General features: G+C 34.6%; 3 protein-coding genes across 4 annotated transcripts in view; 1 reads left to right on the plus strand and 2 right to left on the minus strand.

Annotated features, from left to right (window-relative positions):
- Positions 1-5872: 5872 nt before the first annotated feature.
- On the minus strand, positions 5873-7095 carry LOC129804620 (60S ribosomal protein L8). Of its 2 annotated transcripts, none has more exons than XM_055852113.1 (3): positions 7008-7095; positions 6635-6787; positions 5873-6567 (listed from the first exon to the last, which is right to left on the minus strand). In XM_055852113.1, exons 2-3 carry the CDS (start codon positions 6770-6772, stop codon positions 5926-5928), a joined length of 780 nt encoding a protein of 259 aa, XP_055708088.1. In that variant the 5' UTR covers positions 6773-6787; positions 7008-7095; the 3' UTR covers positions 5873-5925. The 2 variants fall into 2 exon arrangements, with proteins under 2 accessions (XP_055708088.1, XP_055708089.1); XM_055852114.1 differs by having other exon boundaries at positions 6968-7037.
- On the plus strand, positions 7079-15648 carry LOC129804618 (uncharacterized). The gene is made up of 3 exons (XM_055852111.1): positions 7079-7433; positions 7536-7973; positions 14194-15648. Exons 1-3 carry the CDS (start codon positions 7278-7280, stop codon positions 14560-14562), a joined length of 963 nt encoding a protein of 320 aa, XP_055708086.1. The 5' UTR covers positions 7079-7277; the 3' UTR covers positions 14563-15648.
- A 3893-nt stretch (positions 15649-19541) lies between these two features.
- Positions 19542-21889, minus strand: part of LOC129804609 (serine/threonine-protein phosphatase 4 regulatory subunit 1-like) — a 184879-nt gene continuing 182531 nt past the window's right edge. Inside the window, exons 8-9 of the mRNA XM_055852098.1 lie at positions 20855-20990; positions 19542-20754 (exon numbers count right to left, since the gene is read on the minus strand). Of these exons, the coding sequence (XP_055708073.1) occupies positions 20378-20754; positions 20855-20990 (513 nt within the window). The 3' untranslated portion in view covers positions 19542-20377. The remainder of the gene's footprint in view (positions 20755-20854; positions 20991-21889) is intronic.

Raw genomic sequence — 21889 nt, forward strand, 5'->3', positions numbered from 1 at the left:
TCTTTGTGGCTTTTGAGGATCGTTTTTATTAAGGACAGCGAAGAGAAAGAGCTCGGATTGTGGATGGAGGAAGTGAATCTAAATATGTTGAGGAAGTAAAATTTTTTAATTTTAGGTTTTTAGGATGTCTATTTGTTGATCTTCGTTGTTTTAATGTTCTACCTTGACTTTTGAGCATAAAAAACATTATTTTTTTATTAAATATCTCATAATTATTCGTTTAAGAATTGAATTACTTTGATCTTCAAAGTGAAATGATAACTTTGACTCTCGCTAGTATCGATTCGATACTATCAAATCTCTAGTATCGTTAAATCCAAATGATGAGATGAAATGAGTGTCGGCTCGTTATTGTGACACTTTGGGACAGTGAAACATAACCTCACTCTCGCTTGTTTTGATTTTGCAATCGGAGTTATTTCAGTGATTTTATTAATTTTAAGTTAAAATAGTTAACCCATAAATTGTATTTTTATGGAAATTGGGCTATTGAGGGAGCCTCGGAAACTCTTCTTCCATCCATGAGAAACATCTCCATCAACGGACGTCCTGGACAGTGTGTCAAACTCAATCACTGAGTATAATAAGATCATCCTCTGATAAGCCTTTCCCGGACGATCCAAAAATATTTTGTGGTTATGCAGAATCAACAGATTTTCGTATCCAATTTGCCCGAGGTTATTCCGTGCAGAACAAACAAAATTTCACAAGAACTATACTTAATAAAATTTAATAAAATATAAAATAAATTAGGGTATTTACTTACTAAAAACATGTAAAATCTTCTCTAAATTTTACTTCGAGGGTACAAATCGACAGTTCTAGAAGTGTCGATAAATTAGTGGTGAGAATTATCGACACTAGCTACAAAAAATGCGGGTTATCATCTCGATCGCCCATAATCGACACTCGACACTAGCGATGGGACAATTAGAGAGAGTTATCATGTCACCACTGACCTGAGATAATATCCACGAGCGAGAAATTTAGCCATGAGCAACACCCAATCTCGTACAACACACCATTTTCCATTATAATCCGAGACACTCTTAATTTGAGATTATTATTAAATCTTTGCCTTTTCATTTAGGCGAAATATTGCTTGTCCTAATATTTTCAGTATTTAATAAAATATAAACAAAACTTACAAAAAGTTTTGTGAGAAAAACATTAGATAGGGCTGTGACTTTCGTAAAGTTTTTAATGAATCTGTTTGAATAAGAAAAATAGAATTTGTTTAGGAAGGACAAATAAAACGCACTAATTTAGGAGATTTTTTTTAACCATAATTATCAGAGAATGATTTATTTGGCTTGTAAATTCCAGAACAGAAACTTAGAATTATTTTTGTTTTACATCTCTTCTCTTTATATTGCTCATAATTCAAGAAAGTCCAAAATAATTTTGAGTAATAAACGGAAATCAAATTTTCACATTCTTTTGAGTTTATCTGGTTTCCGTCTTGGCTAATTATTTTCAATTTTTCACTATCAGGATCAAAACTATCAGTGCTTTTCATTCTTTAACTAAAAATCTGTTATTTAAATTAGTTTTCTGTTTTAATTATGAAAAAAATGTTGAAATTTATTTCACTTAACAAGACACAATCCGAGCTCTTTTATCAGAGATAAATTTAAAAAAAAATGCTAAATGTAGTGCAAATTCCATTTCCAAAACGCAAAAATCAAGAAAAACTGAGATTGTAAAGAATCTCAGTTAAAATATATTTTTGTATAGCGAAAAATGCAACACTTCCTCTCTCCTTTATCCTTCAAAATATTCTCTTCCATCATCTCTGCAATTCTCCGACCGCCAATAAAAGAATCCAGCTCTAGAGTAAATTTGAAAGACGACGTAGATCAAGATACCTTTCCTCTCAATCTTCACCTGTGAACTTCTCAGACTTTGTATTAAATAATCGTAAAAAAGAAGAAAAAATCGCTGTAAAGATCAATTCTGCTAATAAAGATTCATGTGTAATTGAGAAATAAAAGATTTAATTCTTTATGCTAAAAAAAAATTAAGCCTATCTTGTAAAGAAACTGATGGTAAGTCGATCGATAAAATGTAATTGGTTGATATTTTGGAACCGCTTCAGACGTTGCTGGACTCTTGCGCAATTATAGGTTATTTAATCATGAATACTTTTTTCTAGTACAAGGACATCTGCAAAAATGCCTAATACAGTAGACTCTCGCTTATCCGTGGACTCTTTTTCCGGGTGACATAAAAAAATCCGTGAGACAGTTGAATTTTAAAAATTTTGTTGACATATTTTCCCCGTTTTGGGTTTTTTTGTTAAAGCAAATGTGCTCTATCTACTGTTAATTCTTTCTCATTGTAACTTTTTTGGACAGTACGCATGTTTAGAGAGAACGTCGATTCAGTCAGATCAGAATTCACTCCATAAATTTGCAATGCAAACGAAAAAATCGTTAGATTTCAAACATTTTGATGTGTATCACTCTCAAAATCCGTGTGACATTTCGGTCCCGTTCCACGGATAAGCGAGAGTCTACCTACTGTATAGGACAAAAAGCCCATAATTGTTCCTGTTCCCAGTGTTGATAGAGGAATTGCCAGGATGTTCGAGTTCTTACCAGTCCAGTGATGAACTGTCAACTGATAATCATCTGCTCTTTGCAAAAATAAACCTTAATAAAGTCAATACCCTCCTTTTAGATACAGTAGACTCTCTCTCAATCGGGAATATGGGGCAAAATGTCATCCGGTTTAGCGATAGAATTGAGCGTCAAAGTCTTCGTAAATTCCACAAAAAGCGCTCAATTATAAAGAATCACGATAAAATAGGAAGAACTACAGCGAATTTGAGTGAATTAGCTTCATAATTAAACGTGAAAATTGTTAACAAAATTTTCGCCCGATTGAAAAAGAGCCGATTGAAAAAGAGCCGATTGAGGGAGAGTCTACTGTAAGGGCATTGACAGACCTGAGGATTAGCCGAGAGACGGCTTAGTGTAATTATATTAGAAATAATGGTTAAACTACATTTCCATCATTTTCCATTAAGTCGTCTCTCGGCTTAAGCCGTATGTGTGTCTAGGGCATAAGAGCAATGCTCTGAAATGTATTAAGTGGGACATTTTGGTCACAAGTGGGACAATTCGGGTGACATTTCGGTCCCAAATGCCCAAATTTGAGAGAGTCTACTGTAGAGCCTTGAGGAACACAGTGAGTAAGGTGAAGGGGCGAAGAGACCAAGTCACGAGATCTGACAACCTGAGATCGATTCGGCAGGTAAGAGGAGACCAGGCGAACGGAAACCTCTGAAAAACCAAATAGATCACTTAGTTTGTGACAGAGTAATTTCATGAGAGATACAGTCAAAAGCCATGGAGAAGTCCAGAAAGACCAGAATGCTGAACATGGGTCTGTCCAAGGACAATCCGATATCATAACTGACACGGAGACGGAGTAAAGCTGAAACAGTTACTGTGATTCTTAGGAAAATCAGACTTACAGTAGACTCTCACTCAATCGGCTCTTTTTCAATCGGGCGACAAATTTTTTGTGGAATTTACAAAGGCTTTGACGCTAAATTCTATCACTAAACCGGATGACATTTTGCCCCATATTCCCGATTGAGAAAGAGTCTACTGTATATTTGCACAGAAGGTTGTTTATATCCAAATGTGCTGACATCTGATCCAAAAAGATAATCTCCAAAGGCTTGGAAATAGCAGATAAAATACCTATTGGTCTAAAATCAGATAGGGCAGATGGCGCAGATACTTTAGGAAATCGGCACAACCATAGCCTTCTTCCAAAGAGTTGGGAAAGTCGAGGCAATTGCGAAATTCTAATATACCCTACACTCAGTCCCGGTATTATGCATTCCGGGATTATGCACCTGATGAGATTATTAACATACAATTATATAAAGTTGCCTACTTTTGGGAGTCAATTTATGAGATCATTCTTGAAATATGCCTGAATGTATACTATTTTGCGACGCGGGAAATTTGAAGACGCTATGCTTATTTTTCAATATAAAACATTTATTTCTTTTATTAGGGTAAAAATTTTAAATATTCTTACGATTTATTGAAGAACTCTGGCCAAAGAGTACTCTTTGTTGATGAATATCTTTTAAACAGTTGTATCTTTTTGTTCTAGCTATTTTTACTCCACGCGAAATTCGTTCTATGGCCGATTCATAACACTTTAAAAACCCAAAGTGGCATTGTACTCAAATTTTAAGTTTAGAGCTTCGTAGTAGGAATTCTATTTAATATTAAGCTAAAGTGATAACGCGAATGTATAGAGGATTTAATTAGCTTTCGTTTAGTGGAAAAATACTTGAGAACTTTTCTAATATTTAAAAAAAAAGGAAAAAATGGGCGTAGAATACCGAATTGGCGTAATAAAATGCCATTTTTTTCATATGGAGTTGGCATCAGAAATGGACATTTGAATGGCTTACACTACATACCCAAAAAATATTAACATTTTTGGAGTTTTGTCACGATTCTAAAAATCGCAAAAAATACGTAAAAATGTTAAAATAATAATTAAAAATTAAATAATATAAGACCTAGAATTGTTGATAAGTGGTACTGTAGAGAAAAATAAGGTGAAAATTCACTTTACGCCTTGTTTTCCTTTTTCGTATTTTTGTTGGAATTTCACATAAAAAAAAGAAAAAGCGCAAACTATTATGAGAATTTTAAAATTTTACAAGAAAATATTTTGATATGAGTCCTAAAATTCTTTCCAAATTGCTAAGAAAAAGGAAATTCAATGGAAATTGGCTTTTTGCTACGAAAATCTGTAAAAATTCACTTTTGCATTTTTTGTCAATTTTCAGAAAAATTATATAAAAATTGCAAGAAAATGGGAAAATATTTATTGAAAAATGAATTAATCACAGGTCACAGCGAACAGACCAATGGTCATTGCTTTTTTACGCCTTCATTGCTTTTTTACACGTGGAAAAAAATATTCAAAAAATTAAGGCACTAAACCAATTTTTGCACCAATTGATGTTTTTCCGTTCTCTGAGACAATATTCTTTAATAGGAAAATGATTTATTAGTAGTAAAATTTGCCAAATCTAAAAACCTCGAATTAAGAGCAAAAAGCAATTGACCGGTCAATTGCTCTTTTCTCAAGGTACTTATAATCGGAAAATTTTACTAATATATCATTTTCTTTTCAAAAAATATTGTCTCATAAGGCGTAAAAAATATCAAATTAGTGTAAAAATTGGTTTGGTGCCGCAATTTTTTGATTATTTTTTCCACATGTAAAAAAGCAATGAAGGCGTAAAAAAGCAATGACCATGTAGAGAAGCCCAGTGTGTTCGCTGTGAATGAGTCCTAGAATTACTGTAGAAATCTTACGGAACGAAAAACTATTGAAAAATTGCTTTTTTGTTGAGAATGTCTGCACTGCATTGGCATTTTATGCCAGTTCCGGTATTTTACGTGATTTATTGGCTCGGGTTTTAAAGTGTTAAAAAAATCGCCTGCGGGTATGCAAATTTTCTCGATGTATAAAAGACATTTCGCGTGTTTTTTCGGTCTTTGAAATGTGCATAATCCCGGGATTAAGTGTACTTCCTGCTTTGAAGAAATGGTTGATAATGGTGATTCCATAAATGTACTTGTTTCTGAATGTTTCATACCGAAACAGCCGAAACACAGGGAAACCGTGTGCTTTTATAATGAATAACCCTTTGAAGCACATCGCTTGCTAGAGGAGGCCTACGGGGAACATGAACCATCGAAAGCGACCTGTGCGCAAATTGGTTTGAAGGAACGCTCCGGAAATGGTGATTTTGAAATACCAAGGACAAGAAGGAGACAGAACGACCAATTGAAAAAACGGAAAAAACAAAATAAAGACTTGGTTGTTCTTTAAAAATTATGCCAGGAAATTTATTGAGAATCAGGAATACAATTTTTACTTTCCTGTATCCTTCTTCTCTTCTCCCTTGCCACCACGGATCCTTCCGGTACGCCTGGCAGCAATCAGACCGACCTTGCGACCAGCAGAAGTACCCCTCTTAACAGTGGAGGCCTTACCGATGTGCTGATGATTACCACCACCGTGAGGATGCTCCACAGGATTCATGGCAACACCACGAACCTTTGGCCAGGCGTTCCTCTTCACCTTGTACTTGTGATAGGCACGTCCTGCCTTCAGGATGGGCTTGTCAATTCTTCCGCCACCAGCTACAATTCCAACCATTGCACGATTGGACGAGGAGACGACCTTCTTGGTGCCACTGGGAAGCTTTACACGTGTCTTCTTGGTGTCCGGATTGTGAGCAATAACCGTGGCGTAGTTTCCGGATGTTCTGGCAAGGCGTCCACGATCGCCAGTCTTCTCCTCCAAGTTGCAAACAATGGTACCTTCGGGCATCTGACCCACAGGCATCACATTCCCAATCTGCAAATTGGCCTTGCGACCGCAGTAGACAAACTGCCCGGTGTACATGCCCTCGGGAGCAATAAACAATTCCTTGCGGATCTTATAGCGATAGGGATCGCGGAAATGGACAATGGCTAGTGGAGCACCACGGCCTGGATCATGAACAATGTCCTGCAGATCCCAAATAACCCATTAAATCCCTGGAAACCGAATAAAATCCTCCCTGAAAAAAACTTACCTTAACGACTCCCTTGAGGTATCCATGTCGCTCGGAGAAGTCCAACTGCCGGAATTTGGCAGCTCCCCGTCGCTTAGCGGTGTGTGCAATAAACACAGATCCCGCTCCTTTACGCTGAGCACGAATTACACGTCCCATTCTGGGTGATTTTCCCTGAAAAGCCACGAAGAAAAATGTTTTACAAGGCACCAAGACAAAAGTGAGGTTAAGAATTTCTCTCTCAGATTTCTCCCTGAAAATCCTTCTTTCTCCATTTGTCTTCACATTTCCCAGGTGCTTTAGACACTCAAGAAGGATTTTCAGTAATTTCCAATTAGATTTTCCAGCTTTTACCACGAGAAAATTAAGAAAAACTTATGAAGAAAACACTCACCACGTTCTCAAAACTCGAAAAGAGAGAACAGAAAGACAGAACCAGGTCTTCTCACTGCACACCAGCGCCCTCTGACGGGATTTCACTCCAACTAAACAATTTCCCCTCCTGCCTTGTCAAAAATTTTTGCTTGGGCCAACCAAATAGTGCAAATATTTTCAGTTTTCTGCGCTATTGCGTGACTTTCTCAACAGAAAATTATTCCCATTGGACTTCAGGATAATCTTGAGATTCGTGCTGGACGAAAGGAAGACAGTGTATGCGGACACAATGACGAGAAATTACGCAAAATCATGCAGAATTTGCCTAGCTGAAGGCTCCCGCGATATTTTCACCTCAATGACTCCCGGAACGGGACGCTGCGACATTTCAGTGTCGTCTGTGTCGCGTCTCCTGGAGAAATTCCGCTTTGTCACGATGATGCAGGTATGCTTGATAGATTGCCTATCCTCTAAAAATGTTAAATCAGCTGTTGGAAGACCACCTTTTCCCACTTAGACTAATTTCCCGCCAATTTTTCTCATTCAGATTTCCGAGAGCGACAACCTGCCCACCCTCATCTGCGATTCCTGCATCGTAGAACTCAATGTGGCATACAATTTCAAGCGTCAAGCCATCGATACGAGTATCTATCTCCAGAGGCATATGATTGAGATGGGCAGAGTTACTGATGACATTGACATGAGTCCTCCCAGATTTCAGTCTAGTGTCCCAGCTCCGGCCAAGGAGACACCGCTGGAGGTTAAGGAGGAAATGCTGGAGCCTCAGTGTCAAATTCCTGCCAGTACCATTGCCTCCATGGCCACAAATTCCGGCAGTCCAACAACCTCCGTGGCTTCCGGAAGTTCTCGCTCAATGGTTCTGGTGAACACCAACAGTTTCTCCACCATTGGGGCGGATTCGACGTCTGACAAGGACTTTGTGGAATCCTACTTGCCGCCCAAGAAACGTGGCCGGGAATTCCAGGTACGTGAAAACTTTAGCAAATTATATTAAAAAAAAAATTAGATCAAAACTTTTTCACTAAAAAAAAATCTTAAGATATCAATTTAACTCCAAAAGAGATAAAATCCAAAAACTTCAGTCAACCCTAATTGCTTGGCCAGTCAGTAAAGCAATTAGTATTTAAATGAATTTTAAGTTTACTTTAAAAAAATAAAAACTGCAATATTCCAATTCTAAGTTGTCCGTTTTTAATAAAACTAATTACACTCAGAAAAATAATCGAGTAAAACTTACGCGAATCGATGTTAAATTGACTCTTTTTTTGTGATTTTCGATTAAATATATTTTAAAGTTGATTTAGTTCTATTTATGTCTAACATTCGGAAAAGTTGTTTTAACTCTTTTTCGCAAACTTTACATGACAAAAGAGTGTAAATAACTCTTTTTGATACTGAAAATAACTCGTTCTAAGAGTTTAAAAATTTTTTTAGAGTTAAAATAACTCTTTCAAATCCCAAAATGAATAGATTTTGCAATTTTATGTTTTTTTTTATTTTATCATTTTCTTTACTAATATTTTCTTAACCTCAAGTTCCGTATGTTCCGAGTGGGAGTATCACGTATGATGCACGCACGTGTCTTCATGAAACACTGTTAGGCATATTTCTAATTGATGTTCCTTATTAATTTTGTCACACGAAAATCTTTTTGACTGAAGTATATTCTTAAAACGAAAACACTTAAGCATATACTTCAGTCGAGATTAAATTTTACATCGAAAAAGAGTGATAATTACATCGATATCCGACGAATTAATTTAACTCTCACGAAGAGTGTTTTCAACTCTATTTACTAAAATTTACAATGAGAAAGAGTAACAATTATATCGATATTCGTAGAGTTAATTCAACTCTGCCATAGAGTTGTTTTAACTTTTTAGGTTTTTCTTAGAATAATAAAAACTGCCTTGCAATGAAAAATTTAAAGCGTCCTAGCTTTGCAGAATGCTCAATCTCATTCTAAGACTTCTAAAATCGATTATGTCGAATTATAAATTTGGAAACCTTTAAAAAGCATCAAAACTTGTCAAAATCGGTTAAGGAATAAGCCCTTTCCAGAGATGTTCGAATGCAATTGAATTGAGAATTTCAAGACCTTTCAAATGAATCCAAGTTTGACCAGATTGATTGAGAAGGAGGCCCTCTAGCCCCTCTAAACTGGTTTAACTTTGATCTTGAAAAACTCAAAATGGCGAATTTTCGGTTAAAGGTACGAATGACAAGTTGTTCGCTTGGAACAGCCCTAAAATTCATCCGGAACAAAAGTCGATAAGATAGGTTTGAAAAAAAAAGACAAAGTGTCCTAGCTTTGCGGAATACTCGAACTCACTCATTTGATCTGTAGACTCTACTACAGATAAAATTGATTCATAAATCACAAAAGCATTAAAATAAAAAAAATTGGTACTTATCCGATTCATTACCGATGAAAACCGATGCAGCCGGGTTCGAAATTTCAATACTTGTCCAAAAAATCCAAATTCAACTAAATCGGATAGAAAATGAGCCCTCCAAAGTGATTGACTGTCAAAATGGCTGATCTTCTGGTCCTAGGTATGTTTGGACGTAATGTTCGCTTGGACTACCTCTGAAACATATCCGAAAATCATTGCAAATTTAGGCCAATTTTGAGTAAAACCAAAAAAAATATGGTCTTAAAGTTGATGGAGGGGGATAGGGAGAAAAGAAAAAAAGACCGTCCAAGATTTTGTCCACTTATGAAGACCGGAAGTCGATATCTCTTACCGTTTGACCTCTAGCTCGGGAACAAACTTAAGGTCAAGAAAAAAAATTTCTGAAAAAAATAATTAAAAATCTGTACTTAAGTTTCATTACCGATGAAGACCGATGCAGCCGGGTTCGACACTGCAGTACCTTTCCAAAAAATCCAAATTCAACCAAATCGGTTAAAAAATGATCCCTTCAAAGTGGTTGACTTTTGAGCTTCAATAATTCGATATGGCGAATTTTCCGGTTATAAATAGGTGGGGGGAACTGGGGCAGTAGTAAACTGGGGTAGTTGTAAACACTGTGAATTTTTTCATCAATTTTAAAACTCCAGAGGATAAAACCCATAAGCATTCATAGATACCATGGGGATGTATGTCCACAGATGAATTAGTCAATAAAATCCTAATACTTCAAAAATAAAAATCATTTTTCCCGAAAATGTTGATATTTCAATTATTTTGGTCATTTGGATTTCCACCTGGAAATTAAAAACTGTGTAAAATAATCGAAATGTAGCAATACCAGTTCTTTCCTACACCTTTTAGGATTATATTTATGCATTTACTAGAGAAATTGAGATTCTCATTATTTCAAAAGAATTAATAATTGGTCAGAAAACAGCATTTGGGGTAGATGTAAACAGGTAATTTCAATTTCACAAAATGATTAGGTAAAAGAGCGGGAAATTGACCTTCATGCGAAATATCTATAATTCATAGATTACGAAAAAAAAATTGGTGGCACTGTGTTCAATAAAAAGTCACATGATGTCAAAATATGGGGAAAATCCATTGAAAAATGTCTTTGATATGCATGCTTTCAGTTTTTTTGCTATTTTAATTATTCTTTGTAAAAAGTGTAGTGATTTTTTGAAAAACATACAGTCTTTATATATCTCTTAAGTAATTAAAATAATTGAAAGTGGTGCAAAGTTAATTTCAAGGGTGGAAAAAAGGGTGTTTACATCCTCCCCAGAAAGTGTTTACTTCTACCCCAGGTATTTTGTGAAAAGAGAAAAATGCACAGTGACACAAATTTTATTTTTATGGAAAACTCAATTGTTTTACAGCATCCGCATTACCCTCGACGAATTGCCTATACCCAAGGGTAAAGCATGAGCTAAGAAATATTTTCCAAAAAATCACTGTGTGCTTGGAAAATCACCTCAAATTCGCATCTATCGAAAATGGTTACATGTGCCCCAGTCTCCCCTATGTTTGGACGAAATGTTCGCCTGGACCACCTCTAAAACATATCCGAAAATCATTGCAAAGTTAGGCCAATTTTGAGAAAAACCAAAAAACATAGTTTTAGAATTGTTGGAGGGGGGAGAACCTCTGTAGATATTGTTTTTTTATTGGGGGTCATCGAAGATTGGAAGTCGATATCTCTTACCGTAAGGGCAACAAATCTATTAGATTCTAAAGAACCAAAAGTATTTTGAGACCTTCGGGAACCCGGCTGAGCCTCTTCCAGAGGCGTGCAAGAACCGTGAAACCGAATAACGTCAAATAAAACATGTAGGGGAAAGTGCTCTCCCTTCGAACGTTCATGCCTTCGAATAATGTGAATTTTCTTTTAGTTTTCCCAAGAGACACACATTTCTATTAAATATTATTTGGCTTATCATCAATTGTTGATAATTCCGTGATAATTTAATGTAAATCTCTTACGAAAAACAAAAGAAATTCAGATTATTCGAAGGTATGAACGTTCGAAGGGAGAGCACTTTCCCCTACGCCAATGGTCAAAACGCTACCAAAACAAACTTTTTTTGACGTTTATTCGGTTTCAACGGTTCTTGCACACCTCTGCTGTAGGTAGACGGTCTAACAGTAACTTTGCTTTTCAGCTTTTTGTGAGGGCACTGTTTCCTCCTCTCAAAATTTCCATTTTCCACCTTCGGGAAATATGACCCGGATAAGGTCATATTCCAACTTGTTGGAATCTTGGAAAAGTCTCTTAGAATTTTTGACAAAACGGAATTAGCGGAACAGCTAATTACTGCTCGAACTCCACGGAGAGAGCAGTATATTATAATCCCTCGATTTTTTCACCCCCCCAAATTTCCACCTTTCACCCCCCGGAGACCTTTCTGAAAAAATTTACGCATTTCAGACGATTTCTGAGTAATGTCGTCACGTTGTTTGACCGACTGTCCGTCCGGCTGTTGCCAGTTCTAGAGGCCAAACGGTTAGAGATAGCGACTTGGCACCTTCGGGGGACCCTCCATAAGTCGACCCAAGGATCGTTAACATGCCCCTCATTTTCCCCCCACCCCTCCCCTTCCCCTCCAAACCATGTTTTTTGGGATTTCTCGAAAACGCGTCGTGCGATTCTTTTCATTTTCGGATATGTTTTAGACTCTAAAATTTAGAGATTACCCAGGCGGACAATTCGTCCTTTGACGAAAATATCGTTGAATCATTCTTAATAACGGTTTTCAAGGTCAAATTTTAAAAGGAGACTACACGGTAAAAAATTTCGGCACATATTTATTCCAAAAATTAGCTCGTCCACGGACACCATCATTTTTGGCAGATTCTTGTTCATTTTACGAGACTCAAAAAGATAATCAATATTAGTAACGAATTTGTTCCAAAACGTAGCTCGTCCACGGACACCGAAAATTTTTGGAACAAATATGTTATAAACGTAGAAATAATATTGTTATAAAGAAAATGTATCAATTTGTTCCTGACAGTGGGAACAAAACAGCCGAGTGCAACAAATTCTATTCCAACTTTCAGGAACAAATGTGTAGGGGAAGTGCTTATAATTTTGGACAGTCTGCATATAAGCATCGATATCCCAAGTTTGAAGTGCCATATTTTCAATACTAATTGACTTTTCTTGTTACTCTCTTTTCAGAAGGATTGTTTAGAAACTTGGCAAGCTATTTATCATCTCATTTTTACTAAAATTAGTTTTAATACGTTTAAAAATGAATTGATATGTAGAGGTGAATTTGACTCTTATTTTGGACAACTTGGTTATTAATTTTTACAACTTGTCTGTAAATTTGGACAGATAATCCGCCTCAACAGGATGCCCATTGTTCTTCATTTTATGAACCAATCTTACCAAGTCCTCTTCCTGGTCATGTAAGGGAAACGTGGAATGTCACAAGAAGCCCAGAAACTTTCCATATCATTCATTAAAGTGAGTTGACTTCGGTACTCCAAGTACGTGCGGATTCGCTCATTCCCTGACCTTTCCGGGAGCCTTTCAAGCCATTTCTCACTGCATCTCTTTCGTAGAGATGATGCTCCTTCATTTCTCCAGGCATTTGTCCAACCTAGTCATCACAAAAGCTAAAACTTCACGAAGTTTCGTGAGAAAAACACCTGTCCAAAATAAGAATCATCACCTCACTGGTGAATGTCTTAAAAAATTTCCCATTCTTCACACGAAAAATCTAATTCACAAGGCAAATCTCACTTCAGGTCAAATGTACAAATAATCAGTAACGTGAATCAACACAATATTCAATGAATATTCAATAATATCACTCAAAAACAGCGAACAAACTTTGTTAGTACTTTACCAAAACTAAATAAGACTGAAGTAAGCCACGAAGTTCTGTCATATTTCTCGTAAGCAATTGCTCACACTGAATTTTCAACAAGGCAATTTCAACTCAAATCATATTCAAATTTTAACGTATTTAGCGTTAAAATGTTCCAAAAAGAACAAATATTTAGATAGAATTCATTATTCATCAAATATTGGAATAAAAATCCATCATTTTAATCAATTTATTTTTAGTGTCCAATGTTATCCTCAAAGTGTCCAAAATAAGAAACTGGACAAAATTAGAAGCATTTCCCCTATAACAGAATTCTAACTAAATTTCGTAACAAAACTCTAAAGAAAACTTTTTGGAACAAACAAATATCTTCTCTAGGTACAAATTGGTTCCCAAAAAATATGTTCCAAGGAAAACTTGTTCCAATATTTTGATCAGTGTCCAAAAGTTTTTACCGTGTAGAGAGCGCATTTATCAAGCGAATGGGGTCATGTTTGGGGTCGTTGGAAAGGTCTTGGAATTTAAAATAAAACTGAATCAGTTTCTATCGGTTTTGATCCGGTAATGGATCGGTTCATAACCGATAACTAATTTTTATGAGAAAATTAATTCTATTAATCTTAAAATTGTTTTGGGGGATCTTTTGAGTGATTTAAGAATCGGTTCAAATCGGTTGAGAACCGGTAAACCGTAAATGATGCTAAAGTACTTTTTAGATAGCATCTAAGGTACGAATTTGATCATTCGTAAAGCATTGGATGCTTTCCTATTATTTTTTGATCAAAAAATCGTCAAATTAGTTAAATGAAAGAAGTTTGTTAAAGTAGAACAACTTTTAAGAGCAAACGATCAATGGAAGGAAAATCCTCTTCGAAGAGAAATTCTCCAAATGCAAATCCATAAAATTGAAACTTGAATTTAGGTGCAACTTCTCACCCCAACGCCTTCGCCTCACGAAGAGAAGCCCAATAATCCACCCACGGATAATGCATCGGACGTGGAGGTGTCCAAAGAGAGCAGGAATAGTAGACACAATCCCACCACGACGCACAACAAACAAATCACCTTGAGGCCCAGACCTTCGCTGAATTACTCAGAGAAAAGAGTCATCAATAGGTCATCAAATAGAGCACCCAAACGGGACAAAAGCAACAGCAGCAACCGGTCCAGAAATACTCGGGGAAGATTCAAGACAACTTCACTCACATCTCCGGCCGGGCAGTCAATCAATCCAGTGGCCGTGGTGAAGACAATGCTGCGGAGTCGAGGGAAACGTTTGACGATTTCCTAGAAGTCTCCAGGAGGCTGCTGTACATTCTGCTAAACCATCCCCCTGAACACCTTTTTCCCCCCGGCCCCCCTGTTTCGCAGTACAAGACACTCCCTGAGCCACCTAAGAGGCACCACCTGAGAAAGATTAGGGATCCCATTCCCCAAAGCAAAGAGAGGTTTTACTGTTGCTCCCTCACTCCCTTAATTTTATTACTACAATTCTTTCTGTCTCTTGGTAAATTATTACATTTCAGAAGTGGGAATGCAATTGCAAAAATCACAAATGTTTTGCATTACAAAAAAAAAAAAAACACAAATTTGACGCTGTAACTGGAAATATTTATAAAAAAAAAGAAAAACAAATAAAATAAAAAATTCTGGGACCCAATTGGACTTTGATTTTAAAAGATTTAATCAACTTTAAGGTGCGTCTATAACAAAGTTTTTTTGAAGCTATTTTAGAATAAGTTAACATTATTTACTCCTTGCTATTAAGTTTATTCTGATGAACTAATTAACAAAAACCTAATTTTAAAAGTAGTTAGAGAATTTTTCGTAAAAATCTAAAGGATTAAAATTTGTAAAAATTCGAAAATTTTGTCAACAAAAAAAAATATTTATAAAAAAAAAACATTTTGCAATTAAGAAATGGACTTGAAAGCTCAGAAATGAGAAATAGTTTTAGGAGTACGAAATGAAATTGAAGAGTTTTTACATTGAAAATTACAAAAAGAAATAAGTTTAAAAAATTGTTGAAATTCAAAGTGATTGGAATACTATTGAGATTGTTTTTTTGAGAATTGGACCTAACATGATTTTACTAGTAGTAAGATTTGATCAAGTTTAGATTTAACAAAGAAGTTTATCTTTTCAAAATTATCCTGAATAAATTACTTTTTTGAGGGAATGGAATCCTTGCCCAGTACAAGAATTCCTCTCCAAAATATTTAACAAAAAAATCCACTTGTCTCTTTAAGTAAAAAACAAAAAAAAAACACTAGCACTGTTAGTCATTGCAATAATTGTCTCCCTTATTTAGTTTTTTGCTGTTTAAGTCTCATAAAATCAATGTAAATTAAATGGCGTGTAAATTCTGCAAAAAAAAGAGAAACACTCATAATTGTAACAATAGTTCCACAAAAAAAAAAAACGTAATACGTAGTGTCTCACAAATTAGCACACTCAAGTAAATTGTAAGAAATGAAATGAATAAATTATGAATTATTTTAACAAACTTTTATAGTTTATTATTCATTGTGCTGCTATTACTTGGAATTTGATCCACCATATTATATACCAATATTATATCCACCATATTATATACCAATTTATGTTTAAATAAATTAAATTGGTATTTTCTACTTACAAAACATTCTTGAAATTGGTTTGGAAATTATTTTGTATTTAATTTTGTTAGGTTTTCGAAGACTAATGGGCCATTTCCTTTGAAAAATGTCTCAACAAATTTGTTAGAAAATTTTTAACTCCTTATCAAAAAAAATGGGTGCTTTTATCAGACAAAGTTCAATTTGGTCGAACTTTTTCGCATAGGGTAGAGTAAGCCCTTTTCGCCACCTTAAGGTTTTGTACCCTTGTAATTCTTACAATTTTTGTCGAAATAAAAAGAAATTTTCTGTACAAGTGCTTTGAAGCATTGTCTCTCTAATGAACCAGGAGACTTTCCGGGAATTTTTGGGCATCTAGTTGAAAAAATACATTTCCTGCAACAATGCATGTTTCAGTACTTTTCGCCACTTTGTAAACACTTTTTCGCCACTGTGTAAGCACTTTTTCGCCACTTGTTTTTAATTGAATTTTAAGAAACAGCAGCTTTCGAAAACCCGCAAAAGTACATTGCACAGTACTTTTCTTATTTAACACCTATATTAGACAATTATTAGAGTATTTCGAATGATTTTTTGCACATTTTTTGTTTGCGACAAAAATCAATTGACAATTACGTCTGTTTCAACTAAATTCCGCAAGGTGCGCCACTTGTAAAATGCTTGGAAAAATGAGTGGCGAAAAGTACTTACACAACCGAAAAAAGTAAGCCCTATTTCACCACGTCCGTATTTCTTTATTTTTTTGGAAAACATTATTAAATAATGATATTAGAGCGAAGCTTAGTTAATATCAAAGTGACTTTCAGTGAAAAAATATCAAATACTGTACTGCAAAAACATAAAATATTGCAAGACAATTTGTCTGAGCGTTGACAAGTTTATTAAGAACTCCATATTTTTTTGGTGACTGTTCACCTTGTCGACAATTTCTTCAATTAACTTGCAAATAATCTAGTCGGTGGAGTACCAGTTATGGTTTTCTGATTCTTTGGATTAGAGGTTACGAAGTAATTGTCATTTCGTAGTTCCAGGAGCTCATAATTCCCTGAAAAAGTGATTTTATTTGTAGGTGGCGAAAAAGTGCTTACTGGCGAAAAAGTACTGACTCTACCCTAGCTTAAAAATAAAAATTGGGAACAGTTTTCCAGACTGTTCCTATAGGGAAGAGCGCCATCCATTGAGTTTTCTTCCGATACTTGCATGCCAATGAGTTGTCAGCTTAATGAATTTCCCTAAAAAAAAACTTGTTTTCACTTCACAGTGAAGGTGTTTTTAAATGAAATTAAAGTAAATTTAAAAATGTCCCTGTATTGGGGATACGTATGCCCAGAACTCTAATTTACGGTAAAGTTAGGCAAAGTGTTAGAAGTGCGTCGAAAAACAGAAACGTTGCTGTTTTAAAGTTGTTTTCAATTACCCCTCATTATCTCGTTAGTTAAATCAGCATTTATCGTAACTTCATTTTTGCGATTTTGAGATATATACATATTTGGAATCAGCGTAATTTTGTTTATTAAACGCACTTGTGAAAAAGAAACTTTTATAAGCCCAATAAAAATTATTTTAAATAAAAATTATCGTAAGGGCTCTTAATTAAAAAAAAAATTATCAGAATTTGTCGTAACTTCCATTTTTGGGGAAGTTACGACAAATTTCCATACAAAATTTTCAATAATCAGCATTTGCCGTAACTTCTTTTGCTCGATTGCGTGGCTTGTAATTTGCAGCAAAATTGCAATATTTTTCAATAAAACGTTTATAAACTCTTCCAAATATCGAAAGACAGTGCGAATAGTGTAACATGAAATCATTTTAATTCAATATTTGCGAGAAAAAAGTCAGAAAAAATCCCTACCCATCTGTCATTAATTCAAAACAAAACAAGCGACGTGGCGCACAAAATTTATTCAATAAAACTTATGAAATAAAACCTTTTAGGGACAGGGATAACAGTATTATTGACTAATTCAGTCAAAAAAAAAGGCGCTTATTATCACTAGAATAATTCAAATTGATATAATGCATTTTAGAAAATTGTCGTAACTTCCAGAATCTCCATACATTGGAAGTTACGGCTTTATAAACGATGGAAGTTACGATAAAATATTATTGTGTTTCTTCTAACATATTTCTCAATATTGCAGCTTTTAAATAATTTTATAAAGATTTTCTCGAGTTAACTTACAGTTTATTAGTGCCACTTTTATTATTTTGACTCAAAATTATCGCATTCGGGGCTCATTTTTAAGAAAAATAATATTGAACTGAAAATTTCGTCTCCTGAAAAGTTGTCAAAAGGAAGTTACGACAAATGCTGATTTAACTGACGATATTTGGAATCAGCGTAATATAAAAAATTTTGAAAAAAAGTCATTTCACAAAGTTCGAAATTAGTGATTTTTGATCTCAAATATTTTCTTTTCCTGAATATCTGGAGTCTTGAGAAAATTAAAATTAAAATCAAAAATTATAAAAGCATTATTATTTTTTAAATAAATTAGAGATTTTTTTCTTTGAGAACCTAGCAAATTTAGAATGTTCTAGGGTAAAATGAGGTAATTTGGAACTATTTACAATTTGGGACATTTGAGATTTTCTCATTGTTTCAGATGAGCAAAGAGAAAACGAAGACCACGAAATAGAAGAAAAAGACGATTAAGAAGAAAAGGAAGAGCTTTTGTTCCTTTTGAATATGTAAAACAGTGAGAAAATCTCAAATGTCCCAAATTGTGAATGAATTACCTCATGTTACCCTCCCAGCAAAACTTCGATCTGCAATTCTGCACTTTTGAAATTTTAACGTTTCTTGTCATTCAATCGGATACTTCGTGTGGTTTCGGGATAGTCGTGCGACTTCGTGAGCATCGCGAATCTCTTTCGTGTTTTCTAACCATTTCCTTCCCCTTCGTATTTTCTATTATGGTTGATTTAATAATATTGTATTATAACATTATAATAATATTGTAAAAAAAGAGAGTATTCACGTAAAATTGTTGAATAAAAATTGAATTTTTAATAAATTGAAATACATATTTTTATGTAGTTAAAATAATGTTTAAAAACATTAGAAAGGGTAGAAGAAATGTAGAAATCATCTTAATACTCTAAAGAAATTCTGTCGATAATTTTAAAATTTTCTATAGAAATTCTGCAGAAAATTCTGCAGAATTTTCATACAACGATCGGATCCACCTTAGAACAAAATTCTGCAGAAATTCTGCTGATTTTTCGGCAGTTAGTAATTTAAATCTGACGAATTTCTGCAGAATTCTGCAGAATTTGCCGGGTGGGCTACTATAATAAAACGGATTTGCTATTTGAAAAGTTTTATGCATTGATACTATTCGTCAAGAGATGGCGTTGCGGTCACCATGCATTTTGGTATTTTGATCTTCAGTGTGTCTGATAAATAGGTTTAGCATCCTTTTCCAAGAGATGTCGCTTTTAAATTCTTTTTAATAGCAGAATTACGGCGAAGAGCAGCGAAACTGGCGAAACTATTAAATTCAAAATACCTCTTAATAACGGAATTCAAAAAAATCTAAGATCGATTTTCTAATTAATTTTATTTTCAAAATTGAAAATTAAGGAGAAGTACCAGGTCAAAATTCCATTTTTCAATTATTAGCGGAACATCAGAGAAACACCAAGGTTTTTCGTATAAAATGACAAATATTTAATGTTTTTGTTTCATACTGACAAACAGGACAAAATTGGCTAATAACGAAGCTTCATACGCTGCTTCCTTCTGCTAAATCGTCATCAATTTGTTGTTGTTGTATACAGTTTTAAGAAAATTCTTGGCTCAGTCTCATTTTTGTACAATGCAAAAAAGAAAACAGACGCTTTTCACCCATCATTTTCTCCTCTGTTGATTTGTTTTTCTTCACTTTTTTTTTTGATTATTGCATTTTTTTTATTAACCCGCTTTGTCATCTACTCGCATCCTTTATTTCTACACAATCTCTCTGCACTTTTTCTGCATAAAAAATAGTCAATCACGTTTCTCTTCAACGAAAAAATGTTTTTTTCTTTTTTTTTTGTTTTTAATTTGATTCTACTTCTCACTTCCTAATTTTTTTTTCTTTTATCATTTCTTTAATAAACCAATAAAACAACTAAAGACAAAAATATTGGTAATGAGTATGCATAATTCACTAATTAGAAAATAATTCTTTCCAATCTCTCACTCTCTCATAAAAGTGCTCTTGTTTTCTATTTCACAAAATTTACAATAATTTTTTTTTATAATTGTTTTTTTTTTCCTAAAAAAAATTATACTATGAAAAAGATGAATAATAGATAGTGTGTTTCGTGAAATGATCAAGAAAAAGATCTTCCGTATGTGACTTGAGAAAACAAGAAAACGAACACATTACGTGTCAGAGAAAGTTTATAATGCTTCAAAAAGAAGATTCCCCTTCAGTCCCTCCCTTTCATTCCGAAATCCGAAATCGTTTCTCTATTCTTTTTCTTTTTTTGGGAGATTTACCAATATTCCTCTTGCTGACTCAAATCTTCCTCCTGAAACTTTTCCTGTGCCCCAACTTCTTCCTCTGTCTGCCCTTCCTGATTCTTCGCCATCAACTTCAAATACCCCGAACTTAAACCCTCAGATGCTACTTCCCTCGATTCCTCCTCCTTCGTGAACTGTGTTGCTGTCCCCTGCGACCTTCCACTTTCATCTTCAGGATCTTCATACTCCTTCGTATCATCGCAATACTGATCACTCTCACTCGAAGTGAATCTCCTCACAATTCCCCCGCAGGACTCTCTGACATCCATATCTGTGTCACTTTCTAGGCGTTCAATGACCGCCTGAATACGTGACCTCTCCTCTTCCATCGAAACCTTCGAGAAGTGCGCTATTTTTTTTTTTTTTTGATTTTCAAATTCCCCAAGAGAGAAAAAAAGCAATTAGCAATCTAGAAAGGAAGGGAACAAGCCAAAAGAAAAAGAACTCACGATGATTGACAACAGTCTTAAAGAGGCAACGACCAACAACCAATCGAACATTGGGAACTCTATCTGTGGACAAGACCAGAAGCCGAGGAAGGATGTCTCGGACAAAAACTCTCATATCGATAAAGTCTTCTTCAACCTGAAAACAAAAAGTAAACTTAGCTCTTGTGGTTAATTTGCAAAATGAGGTTATGTTGAACATAACCTTAAAAAATCTATTCAAACTTCGAATTAAAAATAAAAGAAAAAACCATTATAAATTTTCTCAAGTTGAGAAATTATTTTCACTATTTTGTTCATTTTAAAAAACAAAAACAAAAATTTTGAAATATAATTGAGGTTATTTTCAATTTTTGAATTCTCTTATTCCAATCTGAAAATATGTTATTTTCAATCTAATAGCGCAATTAGATAATAAGACTATGATTTTCCAAATTAGTTGATCTTTGAAGTGATTTGATTTTTATTGGACTCAGATATTCCTTTAAAATGTGAGGTTATTTTAGTCTAACCTCAAAAACTAGTTCTTATTTTGAATGGTGAAACACCTGGAAAGAAGGAAATATTTCTAAAAGAATGGTAAGGGATCTTAAACGTTAAATTCATATGATTGGCACTACAACGGTGCAAAAAAAGAAATTTTCTGCGGAAAAAAGAAATTATTGCATGTGATAAAACGTGAAGAAAAGCCACCACGAGTCGGAATGTTAATAGAAATGCTCTATATTTAGTTAAAAGGGGTGGCAAAGCGTCCCAGGCTTTGAGAAATGCTCGAACTCGTGACTTAAATGCTATAACTCAAAAGTACTTTCGCATCATTTACCGTTTACCGGTACTCAACTGATTTGAATAGATTAATAAATCACTCAATAGATTCCACAAAATAGTTTAAAGAGTAATAAAAATTATATTCGAACAAAAATTAATTATCGGTAAATAACCGCTTCATTACCGGTTCACAGTCGATTTGAACCGACTTATAAATTTTATAAACCGACTTACACCTCAGGAGTAATTTACAGTAGACTCTCGCTCAAT

This window comes from Phlebotomus papatasi, chromosome 2, assembly GCF_024763615.1.
Source record: "Phlebotomus papatasi isolate M1 chromosome 2, Ppap_2.1, whole genome shotgun sequence".
Classification (NCBI taxonomy): domain Eukaryota; kingdom Metazoa; phylum Arthropoda; class Insecta; order Diptera; family Psychodidae; genus Phlebotomus; species Phlebotomus papatasi.